Below are 23,966 nucleotides of genomic sequence, written 5' to 3' on the forward strand. Positions count from 1 at the left end.
CTCTCGAAGTCCCTGCCTAATCTGAAGATAAAAATCTCTCTAGGGTCTGGAACCTGAGCGGAACCAGCGAAACCCGCCTGACCAGAAAACACCCAAGTATGAGGGGACAGAGGAGCCTCGCCATGAGACACCTGAAGGAAAGATAGGCTGGGAGAGGACCAGGGGTCCCGTCAAGGAAAAGCTGGGCGCTCAGTGACTTCATGAGATTCGCTCTAAGCAGAACCAGAAGAGCCTTCACCCTCAGAATGGCTGGGGGTACGCTCTCTTCTTTTTCGAGAAGAAGAAGAAGCCATTAAAGCAATGGGAACGATGAGAAGAAGGGAGGATTGGAAGAATGGAAAAAGGAAAACGGGAATAACAGACTGTTTGAAAAGAGAGAAAAGAGACCTAAGAATGAAAGACTCAGGGAAGCAAAGAGATAATGTAAAACGCCTGCAATAAAAGCACAAAGAGCAGTTGGAGAAGACAATGTATAGAAAGACGCGTCAGTTGCCAAAATATTTAATTTTGAAAAAGAGATTAATTAGCAGTTATTAATGGAAGTTACGGGGAACGAAAATGGAGGAACACGACACAAAGAAAAGACTAAGATAACCAAAAAGTAGCAAGAAAGGCCCGGATCCTAAAAAAGAAAGAAGGGAATCCAGGGGTAATTAAAAGAAAATCCTATAGAATCTAAGAAACTCTGAATTACTCACGCGTGGGCTTCAGGCAACCCACAAGTTCGGGGGGCTAAATGTTGAGGTCTAAAAAGTCATAGTACTCAGGCCCAAAGAAATAAGAGCAAGGAGCCACGGAAAAGAGAAGAAATGGTAAGCCCAAGAGGCTTGAAGCCCAAAAAACATCAAGAAGAAAAAGGGCAAGCCCAGAAGCTTATGAGAAAAGAAGAAAAAAAGAAAAAAAAGAAAAAGAAGCCCATGTTAGAGGATTGAACAAGAAAGCTAAGTCAGGATCCTTAGAGATTGCCAAAAGGCTCGGGATCCCCCAGGCGTGTAAATACAGTCAAGAAAAGATTAAGACAGTTCAAAAGAAAAAGACAAAAAGGAACACAAGAAACAGAGGAGAAGGGCACGTCCTTCTCAAGTGTCAAGTGACCCAGCAAGAAAAAGAAGAGAAAAACTCAGCGACTTCTCATAGCGCAAGTGGGTAGCACCTCGGAGAACCAGAATGAAGAAGTACAAAAAAGGGAGTAGCAGCGAAAGATTTTCAAATCGGCAGAGTGGGATTTCGCCCATTTGAGAAAAAAGATAAAGAAGAAGGACGGCCAAAAGCTGGACCGTGAAGAATGTGACCTCAGCATACTCCGAAATTGGTAGTCAGCCATGGACTTTCAAAGAAACAAAACTAAAAGGAAGGAAAGAATGAAGAACAGGGAAACTGAACCTTCTGGGCGATGGGCACAACACATACTCTGGTACCTAGGGGGCAAAACAGGGAAATCAATAGTTCCCCTGAGACTCTAGAATAACACTATAAAAATGGGGGAGGGATTGCGAAGTGGGAGGAGGAATTTTGGAGGAGAGAATCATTGAGAAAGTTTTGTCGAGAAGAAAACTTAGAGAAAACTAGTAAAATTACTTCCCGGTGTCCTAGAAAAAGCCACCATAGCACATACTCGGATTCAAAAAGAATCAAACTTTGCAAGTCTTAGAGGTTTGAATAACCATCTAAAACTGTAATTTTTGAGCTTGCTTGAACCTTGTATCACGTCTTAGTGAGCATATTGTAATCATAATAAAGAAAAATCCAATGAAATATTCTCTACTGATTTGAGGATCCCTAACCATTATTTTGCGCCTTTTACTGTTTTGTTTTCTGCATTACTTTACTGTTTTGATTGTTGTTCAATATAAATATCTTTGTTTGTCAGTTTATATGTATTATAGGAAGTATGCCCTGTGCATCACTTGATTCTTAAACAGTCCTTTAGTTGCGGTGAATCAAAGCCCACTCCATCAAACTACAACTATTTGGCACAGAATCCTTGGGCCTGAGTGCTAGAGAAAAAGCACCCTCACACTCTCGAATTGTTAGTTTGCTAAATAATTTTGAAAACGTAGGGCTGGTTTGATATATGTGTTTAAACACATGTTTTCAATTTTTAAACAATATTACACTTATTTTTACACATTTTTTTACCCACATAAGTTTCCAAAAAAAATTGAAAACTGCAGTTTAAACTCGTGTGCAGTACTAACTACTGAAATTGTTTAAATTTTTAGTATTATTTTGAAAAAAAAATCCTGAACCTTACGTTCAATGAATGTCCCACCTTCCATTTCCATTTTCAGAAAAAATGTCAGCCCCTCTGACCCATTTCTTCAAACACTTTTCCCACACACTCTTACGTAGGCGCAGTCGTCTCCTCCACCCACCTTACTCCCCCCTTACTCTCTTCCTCACAACAAGCTACAAGGCCCAGGACCCATCACCATGGACCCCATTTTCGAACACTGCAAAGCCTTCATCTTCTTCTTCTTCTTGTATACCCACGAAAGCGGAGGAGTCTTTCACTTATCCTTCGTACCTCTCCGTTCACATTTGCTGTCGAAAAGACGTGGCTGTGAGCTTCTTTTCTCTCTCTCTCTCTCTTTCTCTTATCAGCAGACATAGTACTAACTAAATACTTGTATATGTAAGTGTATAAATGGTTATTCTTGTGGGGTTTGATTCCGGGTCGAATCTCTTAACATATAATATTTGATTGACATGAAATTTGATATGCATGTTAAGAATGTAGAGAATATTTAATATGTAACTCAACAATAGAATTTTCAAATTATTAATTCAATAAAAAGTCATCGGGTAGTTTAATATTAAGGAAGAGCTATGCTTTGTGGTAGGCTTTTTTGTAAGTTCGACTGTCATGCTTGTACAGTAAGTGATGATGGAGTAATTTTTTTAAAGAATTAATTACAAGCTTTGATTCTAAATATAAGAATCACCAGAAGAATATTTGGCAAATAATAAAGAGAAGATATGTTTGTCTAAGTTGTAAACTCACATAATTTTACAAAAGATTTCAATGGAAGCACGTAGATAGATATCTTTCTAAGCATGGTCAATATTCCTAGGATGAATCCACAACTGCTTTCTTGAATAACCCAAAATAGGATAAAATTATGCTAATGCATAAAATCAAGGGGGAAAAACTGAAAAGGAGAAATCAAAGTATCACATTTCAACTCAGGAAAAGTGACTTCATAACAGTAATAAGATTTCAAAGATATTTTTTGGACTTATCATACTTATAACAAACGTATGTATTTTACTTATTATCATAAATCCTTGTTAGTGTGTGTGTGTGTGTGTAGTACCGTACTTGGAATTTCAATGTAAAAAACATATTAACAGGAAGATCATTATGTGAGTACTTGTGGCAAAAACTGGTCATATGTGGTTGGAATTAGTGCTTGTTGTCTCATTAGTTAAGGCGTTTTTTTTTTAAAGTTTAGTGAAATAGCCAATGACTGACTGCATTTTATTTTTTCATGTTGCCTAGGATATGCTTTCAGAGGCTCTTTTATGCTTTGGTGCAAGTTCTACAACCATAGATGAAGAAGACACCTTTAAGAATTCTGATGAGGTGGGTCCTCTTCAAATTTATTACATTTAACTATGAAGGCTACATGTTACATTTAATTTATTTTTGTTCCTTTCTATTGGTTTATCTCAGTCATGGATGTCAATAATGTGCTCATAAACTATTATGTTTGAATTTGTAGTCCCTGTTTACTGTCAAAGTTCTTGTATCAGACAATTGAGATATCAAACAATAATGAGAAATGAGCAATAAATGGAAGACCATGATAAAATTATTTTTTGGCTCCTCTATCTATGCCATGCTAAAAGTAGCCTCTAAGTTCACTAAATTGGATTAATTGGAGTGAATGATGCAGCAAGATGCTCTCTAACATCTTTAAATGCAATATAGCTTTGGGACTTAGGATGTTGATGTAGTCTTTTAGCAAGCATATAAAATGCAGACAGCAGTACTTGTGAGCTACAATTGTATGTAGTAGCAAATATGGTATGGGAAAAAATGAAAAAGTGAAAGATAAACAAGTAATGCAATACATTATGGAACCACAGAGAATGTATCTCTTGTGGATTATTGAACGTAATTAAAACTTTGGGTTCCATTTTATGCCGATTCCAGCGTTCATTTTGCATGTATGTTAAAATAGCAACCAGAAGTAGATTGAAGTTTTGAGATGTTTTTCTTATGTGTGATGGTGCAAATTTGTTGATACACTCACTGCTACATGATTCCTGTCAATAGTGGAAAGGAGCATAATGTGTCATTATCTTGTCCCAATTATTTGGAATTAATGGCATACGTCTTACCTGTTGAGAACAAGTGAGTTACACCCTAATCTATTGGAATTAGTAGATGAATTTGGTTGAGTCCATTTCTAGGAGTTGAGTTTGATAAAAACTGCAAGAATGAATAGTGTTATAAATGTGCAATATATATGGTGATACTGATATGTATAACTAGGAGGAGATTCACTACATCAGTGTCTATGTTGTGAATTGGCTTGACCATATATGTATGTACCATATGACAAGGAATGACTATTCAGGCTTCATTCCTGGAAATGGTTTACCTCCCCCTGTTTTAGCTTTTGATATCTATAGCAGCTTTGGTTTTACTGTCCTTTGTTTTCTCCCCACCCCCCCACCCTTTTTCTCCTGCTTGTTGTATGTCTTTTTCTTGCCCTCCTTTCCTTTCCCTTTTCATGTGTTTTTCTTTTGATAATATTCATTGATCTCTATCCTTATCCCTCTTGAGCGCTAAAGCTAAAGCCTGGTGAATGATAGGAGGGTGGTGTTTATTTGTTATGCCACAGCATGCTGACCTCCCAGCGATTTTTAGAACCAAAATTCTTGTAATTTGAAATTATATGTACATAGAAAACAGCATATGTTTGAAAAATATGAGATACTATTTCAAAAGGTGATCCAGTGTTTTTACTATATATGCTGCCACAAGTTATGCTTTACACAATCAGTAACCCAACCATGACAAGCTAATGTGCACAAATTAGATTGGCTAAACTTTAACAGGTCATTGATGACATGATCAATTGATAATACATAATAGAAGTTACAGGCATGACAAAATAAACTCATTGTTTTAAACAGTTTACTTACTAATAAATTTTTATGCAGATTTTTATCGATTCTATATTTCCTGAAGGTGAAGATGTAAATGTGTGCATTTCACATGCTGCAAATTCTATAGGCTTGAAAGAGATTCCTCATTATGAGGTTAAAATGGGTGAGCAATATGACTGGATAAAGAAAACTCAGGTTGAATTTCTTTTCATGTAATCTTTCTTGCAATATAAAGCTCATGATTATTTTTATTAATTTATAAATCACTTCTAATATGTTGATCTAGTTGCTTGCTTGTCTTGTATTCTATCTGTTTTATATATGTCATTCATGTGATGTTGCATGTTGCATTGATTTTTGTGATTAAATGAAATGGTTTTCTTTCTTTCATCTTTGTGTATCTGTAGTTGGATAAAAGTGCACTTTTACTAATGGGAAAAATCATCAAAGAGCTTTCTTGTGTGGACCAGAAGCCATTACCTTTGCATACTTATTTGCTTCTGATCATTGATGAGTTTTAGCAACAATTTTTTTTTTTCATAAGCAAGTTTTAACCACAAAATTAATCTACACATTGGTTGTTTGTGGCCTATCAAGCAACTAAAATGAAGACTAAAATTAGGCTCAGATGTACCAGATTAACTCTAAGATATGCTTCTGGAACCAATATGAGTTTTTCCACATCTGGGCCCACTTTAACACCCCTATCTCAACTCCATTATCCACCCTCTTCCAAAAGCTTGACACTTTTTGAAAAAATTCATTTATTCATAGGAAGGCAAAATGTTTTAACTTAATTTAATTCAAGGTACAAAATGACCCTGGAATAGCTCAAAATGATAAGGTTTTTTCTTTTTCCAAAATGCACTCAGGATGTTGCTCCCCTGTTGGCAGCCTTTGCATTAGCTGATCTAGGAAACATCACTAGGGTGCATAATAGTTTCTTTGATTAACTGGTGGTACAACATTTTTTTATTCTTTTTTTTTTGGGTTCAACATGGTCTTGACAATGTAGATGTACTTGCTGAGGAATTTTTTTTGACAAAACTCTCTCTTTAGCTGCACTATAACCCCAAAAATTAATTAGTAAACCTATAAGGTCAACCTAGTTTCACAACCCAAGATGTAACTTGGAGAGACAAAACCAATGGAGCTATTGTGAATTTGTGATTGCAGCATAAATCTATGATACCTTGTTGTCTTTGGTTCTGGAGAAAGTAGTAGTTATAATCTTGTTTCAGTCCACCCCATCCTACAGAAGTTTGTTGCAGAAGATGACATCTGATTGGTGGTACGATTCCACTACCTTTTCAAATTCATGATGATGTCACAGGAAAGAATTGCTTGTATTTTCTTGGTACCCTTTCCCCCTCCAAAAAAAGGAAGGGGGGGGGGGGGGGGGGGTGGAATTGTTCCACCACTAATGATTGACCACTACAATGCCTGAGTACTTATAGAAGCATTGAATGTGCCAATCACTATATAAGTATCCACACTTGCACTTAGGCTGATGTAACAACAACAAAGCCTTAGTCCCAAATTTTTTGGGTTAGTTATGGATCCTAAAGAAAATTAGTCAGGTTTGGCCACATGTATTTTTTTTCCTCTATTCTATTCTATTTGAAGCCATAGGCTCCATTCTATTCAAAATCACCTCTGATGGGCACCGTTATTTTCTCATTCTGTGCTCCCGAAATATTATGTGATGTAGGTGCATAGCCTTCCAATAGGTGATTAGGGACAATGTTATGGTTCTCACTGATGGCTTTCTTTACCACTAGCTTATAATTATTAATGGGCCTCAAAATCCTTACTGCAAGAATTAATTGCCTAGGATTATAGTTTAGGTACCTAAAATATTATATTTTGAAGTTATCTTTGAACTTAATAATTTGACTACTTTTCAATATATGGCAGGAAGACTTAAGCTAAAAGATATGCTTTTATCTTTCAGTTTTATGTTGAGTCATTGTAATCTTAGTATATTAGGAAAACATTTTTTTTAGTATATCTTGGGTGAGAAAGCAGTCTAAGATGTTCTATCGGTAAAGTATTTAGTCTGGTATTTTTTTATACATCCTTGTGAAATCCTTCTATCTTTACCACATCCAAGTCCTTAACCTCACCCCTTTCTGCATCACTTTGGCTTCTGATGGGAACTTAAATAACTATTGACTTAAGCTGTGCCTTACGTTATTGAACAATGCCCTGATAATGAACACTTTCAAATTTCAATCCATTGAATAAGAATTTCAGTTGAACTTATTCTTGATTATATTATATCAACACATTATTCAAAATTTGTTTTCCATTTTTACAGGAATCGTTTCATCCTGTTGAAGTTATTGAAGGAATTTGGGTCGTGCCTCAGTGGAGAATTCCCCCTGTATGTTTATCTTAAATCAAGTTTTGTAAAGGTTTTGATGCAATGATTGCTCACCATATATGACTACTCTGTAGCTTCTGAAAAAAATTGATAGTCATGTTGTTTTGGGGTCTATGTATAACTTTTAATTAGTGAACACCCAATCCTGCTACTAGTATATTCTGTTTCTGAATATTCAGAAAGTTCATCCAAAGCATGCAAACCCAATCACATCTTTTAAACTTTCGGCTGGAACAATCTCCTCTGTTTCGCATGGTTAACTTTAATATAAATGTTGTCATATGGGATAGTTAAAATTAGTTTTGCCTCACCTTGCAGGATGTTCAAGCAACAAATATAATTCTGAATCCTGGATTAGCATTCGGAACTGGGGAGCACCCTACTACTAAGATGTGTCTATTGCTGCTACACAGGTTAATCAAGGGGGGAGAACTTGTCTTCGACTATGGCACAGGATCTGGAGTTCTTGCAATTGCAGCTCTTAAGGTATCCAGTTCTTAATATTGTGCTTGACCCAATTAAATTAAAATGAAACACCCTTCATTGATGTTATAACGAATCTATTTAGTGTGTTTGCAGTTCTCCTCATACACATTGCTTATTACCACAATCCCATTTTTATCTTTCTACTTTCTTGGATTCTTCCCATAGTTCTCATCAATTTTTTTTTTTTTCCTTTTTTCAAACAAGTTTCTGTAAAATGATGGATTATTGATAATGCCGACTAATTCTCAAATCCAACTTTGTCATTATGACTGGGAGTGTAGTTTGGTGCTGCCTTATCAGTTGGGATTGATGTAGATCCCCAAGCAATTACTTCTGCACGTCAGAATGCTGCTCTGAACAACATCGGACCTGAGAAAATGCAACTGCACCTGGTTCCTGGCAAAACCTGTCCTTCCTCTATGGATGAAAGGATATGTGGAATTGTGGAAGAACAGGAGTCAAATGGAATGGGGATCATCTCTGAAACAGGGAAGTATGATGTGGTTATTGCTAATATTCTTCTAAATCCTCTATTAGATTTGGCAGATGATATTGTGTCTTATGCCAAGCCTGGAGCAGTCATCGGTCTCTCTGGCATTCTATCTGACCAGGTATCTTCATGGCATAGGTGATTCATTATCATGGCATGACGTGTACCTATGTGAAACTTAAGGAAATCACCTTAAGGGATAGAATAATAAAGTTATGACCAGTATGGCAAGCTCACCAAATATTTCAGTAGAAATGCTTTTCTGAACTTCTATCATCCTGGTTCTAGTTAAGTTATATATTATCTAAACCATCCTTTTATTAACACACAGAAAGCACATCATTCTAAAGCTGAAAACAAATGTCGACTAGAAGTTTGAAACACTTTTCATATTATGCATTTACTACCATTAGTATTTATTTTGTCAGCATTTATTGTGTTGATATAGTGCAGTTATGGGCTTAACAAAAATTAGAGCCAGTAATTCTTAAAGCTAGAGAAACAGGTTTCTGGAAAATGCTTCTTTGAGGGGTTCCTATGGTTTTCTTAGTCTCCAAGAGTTTATACATCATCAGCTTTTATACCATGTACCAACCTTACTTTTGTCATTGGACGAATTGGTTGCAGCAAATGCAAACCAGGGTGTTTTTGCCATTTGCAATATATACAAAAGCCCATGAGATGACAGAACATACAGTTGATGCATTCCGTCAGTGGGATAATTTGGGTTGAAATCTTACATATGAATCAGTGTCAATATAGGATCCTGGATCTGATTTTCTGATGGTTATGTATGTATTTTATGCAGCTTTCATATATTATAGAGCAATATTCACCATTCTTGGAGGGCATATCAGTGTCAGAAATAGATGGTTGGGCATGTGTGAGTGGCATTAAGAAAAGAAATCTTGCTGACAGCCGAGGGAACTTTCAGCTTGCAGAAGCATAAGTTGCTTGATTAAGAAGTTGAGCATTTCATGTGTTGATCATTGCTGTTCAATGCCAAGCTTGTGGTGTCTGGCAGATTTCTACAACCTGTGAGTTGCTACTTGATAGTTTTTCCTGAAATATGAAGGAGTGAGCATCTGCTATATCTGAGTAAAAAGGCCACCTGCTATTTTCAGCCTTTGATGTCACAATCTGACATGCAGGAATGTCTGGAATGAATGCAGTGCTCCAGGATTTGTAGCAGTGCTGGGGCAAACGGACAACCTTCATAATAGAATTTTGTGATCTACATATCAACAAACAAACAAACAAACAAAAAGTTTAAAATGTATTTTACACCCTCTAAGTTAGGAGTTGCTTCTAAACCGGCAATAAACTTTCAAAAACTTGCAATTTACACTCAACTATTACAATGATGTCAATATACACTTCTTGTTATTATCCATAACAATTTTGCCACTAACCTGCCTAAAATTGACGTCATTTTTTTATATTTTTCTTATCAAAACGACATTCTTTTTGGGTTAGTTAACCAGAAGATTTTAATGGATGTTGACTGAAGAAGCGCACCAAAGTGTAAATTGCAAGTTTTTAAAATCAAGAGACCGAATTAGAAGTGATTCCAAATTTGTGTAAATAAAATTTTAGCAAAATAAAGGTAATTATTTAAAATTTAAACCAGCAAAATAATAAAAATGTTAAGAGTTATCAGTGAATCAATGAGTAGCACTTGAGGTTGTTTTAAGCAGCATCTATGCATGTTTTTGAGTGCTGCATAGACAATCTTTGATTGTTCAGCTTGGAGCTACGATATAGTTGATGAAATACTATGAACAATTGCAACTAAAGTTGTCAATTCCTTTCCAGTAGTTATTCTGATTTGTCTATTGGAATAGAATATCTTGTTACCACTATTGTGTTTGTGTTTAGATATATTTTGTTCATAGTGGATCCCAAATCTGGAAAAAGAAGGGTTGTGGTGCATTAACAGCTAACATAAACCTCAACTATAATCTCAATTCCTCGTCACTTTTACTCTCATGGGAAAGGTGTCTTCCACCTTAACTCTAATTTTCGATGCACATTGTACCCAGTGAATTTCGAATGCAGAAACTCGGTTCACCTGAAATCCTTTTATTTTTCCCATATATGAAAATAACATAATTGATTTCTTTACAATAAGTTTCAACAAAATGGTCATTACGAACATTAGTTTTTGTAACTAAGTTCTCTATGTTGCATCAATCACCGAGATGGGAGATTAAAAAGAATATTGCATACACCAAGCCATTCCAAATTGAAAGCTAGACGAGCATGAAGATAAACACGTCCCCAAGAAGTATAGCTATACAATAATAACAACAAAGCTTCAGTCCCAATTTTCTTCTTGAGATCATTTATAGATCTTAGTAGATTAGTTCAAGTTAGCAACCTATATTCTTTTTCTTTATTCTATTTTATTCGAAGTCACAATCTATGTCTCTTATTTAATTAATGTTAGGGGCATGCATTCAACTCACCAACTTGACAAAATTGACCCAACCAGACACCTTGGGATGAATTTTTGTGGGCTTGTGGGTTGGATTGAGGGCCAAAATGGCCCATTAGCATGTTTTTTTGAACTATTTAGCAACAGAGCACTGTTTCGGAACTATATAGCAATATACCACTTTTTCTGGTACTCGAGCTTGGTGAGCTCGAGTACCATGTTTTTTTAATCCACTGTCGCCCCATATTCAAGGAGCCCTATAGTGGCGTTTTTAAGCCCTATAGTGGCGTTTTCGGGCCCTATAGCAGCGTTTTTAAGCCCCCATACCAAGTTAAGGGGCCTTATAGTGACGTTTTCGAGCCCTATAGCGGCGTTTTTCTGCAAATTTTTTTTTATAAGTCCCCATAACAGGTTCAAGGGGCCCTATAGTGGCGTTTTTAAGCCCTATAGTGACGTTTTTGGGCCCTATAGCGGCGTTTTCCTGCAAAATTTTTTTATAAGTCCCCATAACAGGTTCAAGGGGCCCTATAGTGGCGTTTTTAAGCCCTATAGTGACGTTTTCGGGCCCTATAACGGCGTTTTTTTTTTTTGAGAAGATGTTTGACCAGTAAAAAACATGGTACTCGAGCTCACCAAGCTCGAGTACCAGAAAAAGTGGTATATTGCTATATAGTTCCGAAATAGTGCTCTGTTGCTAAATAGTTCAAAAAAACATGCTAATGGGCCATTTTGGCCTTGGATTGAGTGTAATTTAAATTTGAGCCTCAGGTTGGGTCAAGTGGGGGTTGATAGTTTTCCAACCCATTTGACCCTTACTCGATCCACCATATATATTATTTTATCTTATTATTTGTATTTTAATTATTAGTTTGATTTATTTTGGTATTTTGAGAATTAGCGTTGATGAATTTGGAAATTTAGAATATAATATATACATGTTATGTAATTATAATATTTATTGGAAAAAAAAATTGGTTAAACAATTTATGAAAGCCCAAATTGTTTTAAGACATGAAACATATAAGTACAACCTAGCTACTTAATCCCAACTCATGTGGGTTGGATTGGGTTAGATTGGGAATTTCTCAACCATACAATGATGGTTTAGGTTGAAACATGGTTTTAAAAACTGGACCTGAGGCAAAACTGGATTTGCCTTTGGTTCTCGGTTTTTATTGGTTTTTCCCAGTTTTTACCGGCTCCTCGATTGAATTGGTTGAATCGGTTGGTCTAGTCCAGTTTTTAAAATAGTGGGTTGAAAAAACCCCTCCAATCCAACCTATGCACATCCATAATTAACATATTCTTTTTTTACTATTTCAACTAATGTTATATTTTTTAGTACTTATTAGGTGAAATGGTACTCCCTTCTTTGTCATTCAGGTGAACCCCACTAATTAAATTAATGGTGGGATCTACTATGAATGTTAAAGAAAGAAGTACCATGTCACCATACTCTAGGAGTATCTAATATTTTATCCCTTTTTTTTTTTGTCTTCTTTTTACATTTTTTCATTCCCTTAACTTGAATCAAGTCACTCTTTCTTACTAGTATATTAACTACTCCTATGAACATTACTGAAAGCTCGATGTAACAAATACAAGAGCTAGTTTAGACCCCCCAATTTTAAAAATTACGGCTGGATTGCTTTTAATCTACTCAATTAAATGTGGAACAAGAGTAATCAATGTGCAATCAACCAGGACTACTACCTAGTGCATGGGCATACATAATTTACAATTAAGTAATAAACACAACTAGTAAAGGGAAGAAAGAAGCGAACATAAGATAACATCGCTATGTGTTATCGAAGAGGAAAACCAAAGTGCTTGGCATAAAAATCTCTCCACGGCCCTCCAAGCCGAATCGATCCACTAGTAAATAAGTTGGAGTACAAGGATTACAAAATAGACCCTCCAAGCCTAGTCTACCCTCTATACTTAGACCCTTCAAGTTTTAGCTACCAACGGACTTCACCAAGCCTTGTCTTCACTAGCTTTCTGGATCCTGCAATTATCCCCAATTGCATCCACCATATATTGGCACGACCCAATGCTTCCTAAATGCTTCAAATAAACGCACAACACTCTGAATGTGTGTGGTTTGTGTTTGGGCTAAGAGCCTCTAAAAGGATACGGAATTAGAGAGGGAAGAGAGTAAAGAAAACTAAGAGAAATGTGTAGAGAATTGTAGGTAAGCAATCTCTGACTCTCCAATGGATTTCTAGGGTTTTCTCTTCGAAACTCTTCTTACTATTTCATGGGTGATTAGGGCTTTTATAGTGTGGATAAATAAATGAGGAAAGCACTCACATACAACTGTCCGCGCATCTTGCGAGTTGGCCAAGTTGCGAGCCACTCGTGAAATACCTCTGACACTTGAGTCTTTTGATCTTCCAAAATGTGCTCCTCACGTGGCCTTTTGTGGGTTGCACCACTTGCGAGTCAATCGCGAAATACCCTGTTCTTAGGAATGGCAGCGGGTCAGGTTCGGAGTAGGTTTCTTTATCCCTGTCACCCAACCTGTCACCCACCCTCCACTACCCAAACCCTCCTTGTTAACTAAATGATTTTTTTTTGCCCCTATACCTGCCCCTATTGGCCCCTTTGGGGCGCTGCCCCACCCTGCCATGCCTTTCAGAAACCAAAGATAACAAAAACATCATACAACCCAGGTTATGATGATTGACTAAAAGAATATAAGATGAATTAGAATCGAAGCCAATAAAATAAATATGAGAGAGTAAATGAACCCGAAAAAAAAAAAAAAAAAATGGAGAACGAACCCAAGTCAGTGAGAGTGAGTCATGGTGGTCGGTGATAGAGGGGGGCGGTTGCCGCTGGCGTTAACGGTAAGGTGGAGACGCAAGGAGGAGCGAGCGGTTGAGTGAGAGTGAGAGTGAGGTTGTGAGGGTGGGTGAGAGTGATTGAATGAGAGTGAGGGCTTAAGGGGGGTGGCTAAGAGAGATTGAAATTAAGATAAGTTAGGGTTTGGAAAATAGGAATAATTAGTGATATATACACACACACACACACATACTTAGGGTATTTTAGTAATATTGCACGTATACGAGTCGGGTTCGGGGCAGGTATGCCTAATACTCGCACCCACCCTAAACCCATATATGGGTTGGATTTTTAAAACTCAAACCAACTCCTATTGTTTCATGGGTCGATTAAAACCTGCCCCATTAGGGTCAGGTACCCACAAGTCGGATAATTTTTGCCATTCCTACCAATTCTTCAGCAATTTCCACATTGAACCCATTACATTTAATCTCACAAACATATAGGTAAATGATTGAAGAATTATAATCAAATTTGACACGGAATTAAAGCCAACAAAATTGAATTGAAAATCACAACTTTACAATTACCAAACTCATCTTAAGCAACTTTCCCTTATCTTTTCATCAATAAGGATCTCTCTTATTTTTAAGCGAATTTTCTCATTTTGAATGCTACTTTTTTGTGTATTTTCACTAGTCTATCTTAACATTCTCATTTTAACTATACTTATTTTATGAATATGTTGCTTTTTAACAGATCAACAATTAGTACCAAAGAGCATAGGTGGTCTTATAGCAATCTTATAAACAATTTCCTTTTAACTTAATAGGTATTCTACAATTACACAATACTACTAATGTACTTCTCTACTTCATTAACCCTATTCTCATATGAATCAAATCATCTTTGGTATCTCCACTTTATCAAATCAAATACAAAATTAATGCATCATTAATCATAGGGTTGTCATTTGGGAAATATTTAATTGGATAAATTACAAATTGCACACTTTAATTTTGCCTAAAATTTAATTCAGCCAATTAACTTCACTTTTATTCAATTCAGTCCTTTAAGTTTCAAATTTGTTCACTTTAGTCCTCTCATTTGTTTCTATCATAATTAAGTCGTTAAGGATCTTAACAACAACTTAGTATTGTATTGAACAAAATCGAAAATTAATACCATCAGAGACTAACAGAAGGACTAAATTGAACAAAATTGAAAGTTAGATAATTGAATTGAGTGAAAGTGAAGTTTAGAAAATTGAATTGAATTTTAAGTAAAATTAGAGGTTGCAATTGCAATTTAGCCTATTTAATTCCACTTAGAATCCAACTGGAATTATGAAGTACTGATCCCATTGCCAATGAGTCATGAATTCTTCCCTAAGCTTTTGCCTTTTTTTGATAGGTAATAAGAGTTTTGTTGATAAGAAAAGAACAATGTGTTTACAATTGTAAACTCACTGCACTTGAAACAAATATAATCAAATCAAAAGGAAAGTCTAATAGAGATACGAAATTTGGACAAGGAAATACAAAGCGTAAGATCCTAAATACAAGACCACAAAGTCTAGCTAGCAAAGTCTTCAACAAATCTATAGATCTCTCAATATCCTCAAAAGTTCGGGCATTGCGTTCCTTCCATTCTAACCACATAAGACATGTTGGTACCATAATCCAAACATTTGAAGAATAAGTTCCCAACCAATTCCTCCAAGCAAAAAAGAAGAGATACAACTGTATACGGCATCACCCATATTAGCAAATTCTAACCCATCAAACTCCCTTTCAAGTGAAAACTGATCAGACTCATCCATACTAGCAAATTTTAACCCATCAACAGTGGGCCTCCAAGATTTAGGTTCCTGATATAAACTCTTATAAAAACTCACCACTTGATCTTGAATATCTAACTCATCTTCATACATAATGCCATCAACCACCACACCCCTTAAGGTATGAATTGGCAAGCTAATGAAAAAACCCAGTGTTATAATCCCCCTCTTTTAAGAACAAAGCCTTTGATTTTTGCCTCTAAGAAATCTCCTCCAAGGAAGCTAAAAACTTGATATTTGCCTTGATCTCTGTTTTTCTTGTTTTATCTACCATAGATAGCACTTGCATCCCTTCTCTTATATCAAGATCCAATAACTCAGAAAACAAACATGTTTTTCTAAAATGCACATCCCCAAAATCATTTTTATTCCAATACTTTAAGTCTCCTTTAAGAGCCTTGAAATTACATGCTTGAACATTACTAGGGGGCCCCACAAGATGATATCCCTTCCATCAACACCAAACTTGATCCACAAAACCCTCTGCTTTAAGTCACATATTCTTAAACTTAAAGGAACTCTTCCCCCTCGCCATGTCACCTGCCTCTACGAGAAGAGGACAATGATCTGAAACCATACGAAGGAGAGGCCTTTAAATCACATCTAAGAAATGGTCCTCCCAGTCAACTAAAACCAAAACACTATCTATTTGAGATATAGAAGGATTCACAGAGTCTCTAAACCATGTATACTTACCCTCGACCAAAGGTAGATCAACCATAAAATTCCTCTCGATAAAATCTAAGAATTTGGACATGGCTGAACTAAACGAAGTACAACCAAGTTGCTCTGCCGGATATCTAATAATGTTGAAATCACCAAAGACACACCAAGCCAAACTCCATCTCGCTCTCACACTATCAAGCTTTGCCCATAAAGCATCCCTAAGACTGGCATTAGTTGGGCCATACACTCCCATACATAACCAAACAAAACCATCTACCACACCCTTCAACAAGACAAAAACAAAAAAGCTACCCACCACACAATCAATTTTCTCATACACCTTTGTGTCCTAGGTCATGAGAACTCCTCTTGCTGTGTGAACAGCATCCAAAGCTACCCAATCTACAAAAAGGCTGCCCCAAAGACCTTTCACAACAAAAGAATTGGTACAGTCCAATTTGGTTTCTTGAAAACATGCTACATCACACTTCCATTCCTTGAGTAAATTCTTCACAATATCCTTCTTATGAGGACCAACCCACTTAAATTCACAACCTCTCTAGTTCATCTACCAAATTGCCATAATAATTAACTATAGAAACTAAATTCCGTAATTCCCTCATACCTTTTTTAGATGAAGAAGTAGTGCGGCGAAGACTACCTACAACAGCTTGTTTCTCCCACACTTTCTCAAGTCGTTGAAAGAAATCAACACACTGCCTCTCACAGGAATCAAAGGGAAACCCACCCACTTACTGAAGCCCTTAACCATCTTACTTACCCAAACTAAAGGCTCCTAGTCATCCTCCATAGAAATGTCATTTAGGTCACCTTCCTTTGTCATTAAAATCAAACCCCCATTAGGATCCCATTGAGCCGGAGGTACAAATTCCAGCAACTTTTGATCATCCTCATCCTTATTTGACCCAGTGGGATTGACCCAATTCAACAACAAATTCTCTTCTTTGAAAGTATCAGAAACCAACTCAGAAAGAGGAGAGAAACGATTTTGTTCTAACAAAGATGGATGGAAATGCATATTGGAAGACATCGAATGCGTCGTCGGACATCCCACAATTAAAGAATCCACAGGATTAGTGAAGCTGGATTGTCCATCGAAGTTTGAAACACGCAAATCCTTCCCCCACTGATTGGACAGTCCATCACTGGGACATCAGCAACTAAGACAGTAGGAAAAACCCCCCACCTCAGCGCTGTTGCATGGAGAGTCCACCAAACGAAAACTTGTAACCACAACCACAGCAGGACCCTCGTTGGATCTTGAAAAATCCATTCCCATCTTGCTGGTACTAGGAGCCACCAGCAGTGACTTCTCAGCAAAGTTGTGGGAGCCCGAACCTTCACCCATCTCGCATGATCATGAAAGGCTTTGTGTTTTCATGTGATTTAAGGCACTAGACTGTAACGGCTGGGTTTTGGCCACATGGGCATGTTGGGCTTGCGTAATAGGCCCAAGCCCAGTAGTTGATAAAACGTCCTTAATGGCTTTGGGTTGAACAAAATTAGCCCACTTCACCAATCGTTGGCCATTACCTTCAAGGTTAGCAGAAATTTTTAAAGAAAAATGGCCTGAATCCACTTAAAATAAAATACACGCATTCGCTAGATACGAGGTGAGTTGGAATATTTGTTTTTTGAATTAAATCAAATTCCTCAAATCTCTCCTTCTGATTTAAATTGCCAGAAAGTTTTGGAAACTACTTTTCCAAACCTAAATCACTTCCTAATTTGATGTGCCTATTAATTTCTTTCCAATCATGGTTCCTTGAATTACTGGTGGATTTTACAGACCCAAGACCACCGACAACCACCCCCTTTCCTGGCCTAGGAATTGGTTTTCCCAAGAAAATATCACGCAACTTCCTTCCAAGAAAAGCCTAGCCACCCTTATGAAATCCTTTTGGGACACGCAAACAACCGCGTCTTGCCCTATTATGATACTTAGATATTTCCACAAAAAAAAAAAAAAAAAAAAAAAAAAAAAAAAAAAAAAACACCCTTATTCCACCTACTAGAACACTCCAAAATTTTATAATTCTCATGAAACCGTTTGAAAAAATGTTGCTCAAAAATCCCAACTACATAACTCTACCAAGCATGCAATGGTCCAATCCAAACCCAATCTACCAACCCGAATAGAGCCATGATGCTTGCCCCGTTTTTCAGTGATGGAATAAGAATCCATACAACCTCCATCAAAAGCCAAGAAGAAGGCCTTTGTGTCCATACGAAAAGAAAAAGAAAAAGAAGCAAAACTCCCCCATCCCCCAGGTGAAGGAGAAGGCCTAGCTTGTGAAATATGGGACTTGAGTTTAGGTAAGGGCTGCAACATAGGAGGATTAAGGTTCTTGATGGGTAGGGATGGTTGAGTCGGTGTATGTACTGACCAAATTGACTTGGCCAATAGCAAGGTTGTTGGAGAGGGATAGGATTTGTAGGGAAGAAATAATGTGGGATGTGGGGAAACAATTTGGGGTAGCGAAAGGTGGAAAGGCTTGTGCATTAGGTAGTGGAAGGTGTTGTGGGAAAGAGGAAAGAAGTGGTGGTGGTGGGAGTTGTAAAGGATGTGGCTGAGGGAGAGGGTGGGGTGGAAAAGGCAGGGTGGGAGCACTGGGTGCACTCATACCAGAATCACGCACTCTTCATGGATATGAATGATTACGTGATAACAAGAAATCACAGCTCAACAAATATATAAAACATGTTACTGTAAAGAGCTAAACAACAACCTTGCTGTTTTCATTCTAAGAAAATATGCTGTTTTTGCACGCTTCTATATGAGTAAAATAATTTTATTCAAAAGAGAGAGAGATCAAATCTACAATGTGTTCATTCAAGTCACTCATAAAAAAACAAACTAAAATTGAAGATTTCATAGATCTATGAACTCTATATAAGAGAAAGCAGTGATGCTACCCAAGGTAACCATCCAACCATATAAAGATCACAACAAATATAGTTTAATAAAATGATTACGGAGCTCGACATCATCAAGATTGAAACCCACACACTTGGCAATACAAGATTTTACCATTGGGTCATTAAGATGACCACAGGAGGCACATTAGTGAACTGATTAATGATCATTAAATAAATATTTCACCAAAAATTTCTTCGCTTATGAAGGCTTCAGAAGCTGCAATATATATATATATATATATATATATTTTTATCAGCAAGATGCCTTCTTCATTGAAGCAAGCAAGATGACCATCACCTGGGGCTTTAAAGCTCTCAGAAAAGTGCACCCTATTTGCAGATTCTAACATCAGCGCTTTAGTTGCCTTCTAGCCAAAGCAGAGGCTTTCTTAGGGATGTAAACCTTGTAGCTCACCTGCACAAAAATATTTAGACCTTATTAAACTATAAAAATTGTACAGTTACAGGATACTTCCTTGGAGAGTAAAGAATAACGTAAGTTAGATTGAAAAACCTACCTGCACCATTTCACCACCCCGCATCACAGTCATTGTCTTCTGCTCAAACTGTGAGCCCTCTGTAGCCTCCCCTTGTGGTTTATTTGAACTATTCTCAGCTAATATGGAATTACCACTAGAAGATGACTTGGGAGCAGCAGAACCACTTGCTTTTTTAATGTCTTCATCGCTATTATTGCTACTTGGCCTCACAGTTTGAGCAGGTTCAGCAGCACTCTTACCTAAAGTCTTCCCAGCAACTGACACATTTGCCAGATGAGATTCCCCTGAAGTGGGTGTTTGCTTCAGAGTGGAGTGAGTTTTAAATGAATTTTGCCTTGCTAATGGTGTAACCAACTTTGGTCTGGCAATTACAGAACCAACAGCTGAATTGACATTTTCATGGGGCTTCTCAGCAATAGCCACCTGATCAGGTGCACAAGGATATTCCTGCTCAGCAGACCCAGATTTGTGGCCCACATCCTTCCCATCTGGAATCTTTTCGTCATTTCGTAAAGGAAAGTTGGAAAGTCTCCTCAGTGCAGGCACTCTGATCTCTCTTACTTCTCCAGTTGCATCTTGCAATTTAGCATCATGCTCCTTGGGGGACTTTGTACCAACAATTTTAGCACCATCTCTCCTCAGTGCAGGCACTCTGATCTCTCTTACTTCTTTGGTTGTACCTTTCAATTTAGCATCATCCTCCTGGGGGGGATTTGTACCGACAATTTTAGCACCATCCTCCTTAGGGAGATTAATTTGAACCAATTCAGCTTCTGCAGTGGGTGGTTGCTTCACATCATCATCATTTTTATATTTCTTACTGGCAGGAGTATTTGCATTTGTTTGGAGCCCTCCTCGAAACTTTATTAAATTTTCCAAAGCCCTTTGTCTTAAAATTGATTCCATATTGTCACCATTCGCATGACCAGAAACCTCGGCCACTTTTCCTTTTACACCATCATTTCTCCCAACCCCACTGCTGCTAGGATTGCATCCATTGTATTGATTCTCAATGTCCTTGCCACTTTCTGTAAGTTCAGAGATTCTGATGTTAGAAATTACAGGTTCTTCTCCCTTCTCATTGTCTACCCTCATTTTCTTCGCAGCTGCAACATTTGACTGATGATCTAGCTCCCTCTTATATCCCCCATCATTACTATCATTGCTTCTGCACGAAGGGTAATCATCATTGTCATATACAATCTCCTCTTTATACTCATCCTTATTTGACACCCTGTCTTCATTTTCCTCTTCCATTACTGTAATAACTGATCTCAGACGCTTCGAATTGTTCTCACCTGTCTTTTTCTCCTCACTTGGGTATTTGTAACTTTCAATACTCTGACTGCATGAAGAACAACTCCTTGATCTATATCTAATCCTTTTAGTTCCACTTCTAACCTTCTCCACTTTCTTTTTCTCTTTCTCTCTTCTTTCAGACCGGCCTCTATGTCTCTCAAACTCTCTCTCATGACTGCTAGTACTCCTGACCTGACACATTGAGCAGCTGCACGACCCACTACCTATGGAACTTACACTAGCTTCTCTCCTAGGCTTCTTCTTCTTGTGGGTCTTCCTCCCAACCTCAGAGCTCTCCTTTCTCTTTGACCCAATTTTCTTCCTCACACGAGTAGACTCCTCGCTACTCTCACGCCTACGAGAATGCCCTCGAGTCCTTTTCGTATTCTCCTCACCACTTTCAGAGCTATAAGAGCGCCTTTGAGCCCTCTTCTTGCTACCTTTCACATCTTTCCGAGTACGAGAACGAGCCCTTCTACTTTTATAATCATCCTCAGAACTAGAACATGAAACTGATACAGAAATCTTCGAATCATCTTCTTCCGACGAAAGAGAATCGTCACGGCGGCGAAGCTTCTTGGATTTATTATATTTCTTAACCCTCCTACTCTTACTTCCCTTCCTTGTTCGACCCTACACCAGTGACATTCACGTGCATACATACATTAGTTGCCATTATGAACACAAAATTCAAAGACCCATAAACAGATACACAAATAAACTAAATCAAAAATACAAATTTTATTTATTTTTTCCTTTTTCCCATAAATTAGGATCTCAAAAACAAAACTTAACCACAATATTCTTAATCCATCCACTCATCTCAACAGAGTTTAAATACTATAATTTTATATATATATGGGGACCCAGTAAACAAAAAGAAGCCTAAGTTTCAGTACCTAGATTTTCTTTTCTTTTAGAGAATTTTCCCAAGAACCATAATAAAGGTTAGTCTTTTACAGTTCAAAAAAACGGAAAGGTAAAACAGAAAATCGAAGAACAAAGTTTTTACGTAAACATAAATAAATTTAGAGAGAAAGTAAAAACCTGAGAGGAATTCTTGGAGCGTTTTTTCTTGGAAGAAGAAGAGGATTTTCCCATCTGGATCACTTACCTTACCTGCAAGTCTGCAACAATCAAAATTACATATAAAACAAAGAAAAACCAAAAACGTTAAGAGTTAGACGATTAAAAAAAAAAAAGTCGGGATTGAAGGAAGGTTTAAGGGAATCGGAAATCGCAGAGTATAAAATTGAAGGCAGTGCTCCTCCACTCTTTAGATTTAAGAACGGACCTAGTTTTGAGTTTGGACCCCCAACGCTCTTTTCCTTTTATACCTTTCACAAAACCATTTGTGTTCACGTGTCTCTCTTTATACGGAGTCTATCTTTTTGGCTAAATTACAAATCATTCTCTCTATAAATAGGAATGACCATTTATAGGATGTTTTGTACATGCACTTAAAAATTGAAAATATGTGTTTAAAAATATATGTGAAAATACATGTGGTGTGTGGAAATATGTGTAGGTAAAAAAGTGTAAAAAATACGTGTAATATTGTTTAAAAACTGAAAACATGTATTTGAGTGGAGTACCAAAACAGAGACTTAAATTTGGAAAAATTACATTTTACTACCTTAAACTATACACCAGATTACATTTTGCTCCCTAAACTATTCGAATGCACGCTTTGCACCCTAAACTATAATCTTTATTATACTTTGCACTCTAATGTTAGTCTTACCTAGGAATGGTCATGGGTAGGGTATGGATCGGGTATACCCATACCCTACCCGAAAAGTTTGCCCATGAATACTCGAATATTAATACCAATTAGTATTGATAGAGAAGCGGAAAATAATCCATCTCCAGCTCGTCCAAAGGGTTCGTCCAGAGCCTACAGCGCAGATTGATCCAAGAGTCAACCCAGAAGAAGGAGAGACGTCCATTAAATAATAGCACCACTCCATAAGTTTAAGTCTCCCAAGGACGAAAAGATCGTCCATGAGGTTCGTCCATGAGAAGTCGTCAAATATCCTTGGACGACTAAACCACCCTACACCAGACGGACGAACCCTCAACACTTAGACTTTCAGCAACCCTCAACTATCTCGACAAACCCTTCGAATAAATTAACCTCCATTTAGCAGTTACCATTTTATATCCGTTGAGGGAGGTTACTCCGGAGTTGTTGGATTCCACAAAACCTGGGGAGGTTATCGAACAAATAACCGCCCCTGGCTCCCTATATAAGAGACCGGTCTGGACCCGACAGAGGTAAGTCTTTTCTCTCAGACACATTTCCAAAACACTTGGAACTTATTCTTCTACAAATCTAACTTCGCCATCGGAGGGGGTTCGACCGGTCTTCTCCGGTCTCCTCTTTTGATCGCATTCTCTTCCTTGCAGGCCATCAACCGCTTGAACAGCCCACCGAAGCCAGGCCATTCTACCTTACTGATTTCGAACATTATCAGTTGGCACCGTCTGTGGGAAACGAAGGTTGTTTTGCGACTTTCTTTTCCGCGACAAAAAGGTTAGGATGGTCAGGACCAGGTCGAGGGCTACTAGCCCTGGCCGTCAGGGAAGCAGAGGCGCTTCAAGTGATCCTCAGCGTGATCGCCAATCCGCACCAGTCATGCAAACGTCTTCCGTTCAAAATATGCAATCCATGGCGGCTGCAATGGCGGAATTGACTCGCCAAAACCAGGAGTTAAGGATGGAGATCACTCACAGGAGACAGACACGTGAGGAGCATGCAGGGCAGACGCAAGGCCATGGTGACACACAGAATACTGAGATTGGAAGTCAGTTTAGAGGCACCACTTCACGGACAGTGCCACACCTGAAAGAGGAGATGGACCAAATGAAGAAAGTCATGGAGGAGATGAAGGAGAACATGAGAAGAACGAATCCTATAGAGGATTTGGTCCACAGGACTGACTCTCCTTTTACGGCTTCCATCAATGGCCACCCTCTACCATCAAAGTTCAAACTACCTTCCCTGGACTCGT

At 37.7% G+C, this 23,966-nt stretch overlaps 2 protein-coding genes across 3 annotated transcripts; one reads left to right on the forward strand and one right to left on the reverse strand.

Moving 5' to 3' along the window:
• Positions 1 to 2,233: 2,233 nt before the first annotated feature.
• Positions 2,234 to 10,345, forward strand: LOC126695050 (uncharacterized). Of its 2 annotated transcripts, XR_007645956.1 has the most exons (8): positions 2,234 to 2,563; positions 3,503 to 3,586; positions 5,176 to 5,316; positions 7,442 to 7,507; positions 7,826 to 7,993; positions 8,275 to 8,604; positions 9,292 to 9,520; positions 9,635 to 10,345. XR_007645956.1 is itself a non-coding variant. In XM_050391660.1 (7 exons), the coding sequence occupies exons 1-7, from the start codon at positions 2,264 to 2,266 to the stop codon at positions 9,430 to 9,432; spliced, it is 1,230 nt and encodes a 409-aa protein (XP_050247617.1). In that variant the 5' UTR covers positions 2,234 to 2,263; the 3' UTR covers positions 9,433 to 10,345. The 2 variants fall into 2 exon arrangements, 1 of the variants encoding a protein (XP_050247617.1); XM_050391660.1 differs by having other exon boundaries at positions 9,292 to 10,345.
• An 8,745-nt stretch (positions 10,346 to 19,090) lies between these two features.
• LOC126695051 (uncharacterized) lies at positions 19,091 to 22,328 on the reverse strand. Its single transcript, XM_050391661.1, has 4 exons — positions 22,247 to 22,328; positions 22,000 to 22,079; positions 19,672 to 21,585; positions 19,091 to 19,568 (listed from the first exon to the last, which is right to left on the reverse strand). Exons 2-4 carry the CDS (start codon positions 22,051 to 22,053, stop codon positions 19,503 to 19,505), a joined length of 2,034 nt encoding a protein of 677 aa, XP_050247618.1. The 5' UTR covers positions 22,054 to 22,079; positions 22,247 to 22,328; the 3' UTR covers positions 19,091 to 19,502.
• Between the last annotated feature and the right edge of the window lie 1,638 nt (positions 22,329 to 23,966).

The sequence above is a fragment of the Quercus robur genome, chromosome 8 (genome assembly GCF_932294415.1).
Source record: "Quercus robur chromosome 8, dhQueRobu3.1, whole genome shotgun sequence".
Taxonomy (NCBI): domain Eukaryota; kingdom Viridiplantae; phylum Streptophyta; class Magnoliopsida; order Fagales; family Fagaceae; genus Quercus; species Quercus robur.

What these genes read in the sequence shown, in the direction of transcription:
- LOC126695050 (XM_050391660.1), top strand. Translation starts at nt 2,264, where the DNA reads ATGTCCCACCTTCCATTTCCATTTTCAGAAAAAATGTCAGCCCCTCTG. An exon ending in ACTGGATAAAGAAAACTCAG is followed by an intron (nt 5,317 to 7,441) that starts GTTGAATTTCTT and finishes CCATTTTTACAG; the next exon opens with GAATCGTTTCATCCTGTTGA. An exon ending in CTCAGTGGAGAATTCCCCCT is followed by an intron (nt 7,508 to 7,825) that starts GTATGTTTATCT and finishes CTCACCTTGCAG; the next exon opens with GATGTTCAAGCAACAAATAT.
- LOC126695051 (XM_050391661.1), bottom strand. Translation starts at nt 22,053, where the DNA reads ATGGGAAAATCCTCTTCTTCTTCCAAGAAAAAACGCTCCAAGAATTCC. An exon ending in GCTCCAAGAATTCCTCTCAG is followed by an intron (nt 21,586 to 21,999) that starts GTTTTTACTTTC and finishes TCACTGGTGTAG; the next exon opens with GGTCGAACAAGGAAGGGAAG. An exon ending in GGGGTGGTGAAATGGTGCAG is followed by an intron (nt 19,569 to 19,671) that starts GTAGGTTTTTCA and finishes ATTTTTGTGCAG; the next exon opens with GTGAGCTACAAGGTTTACAT.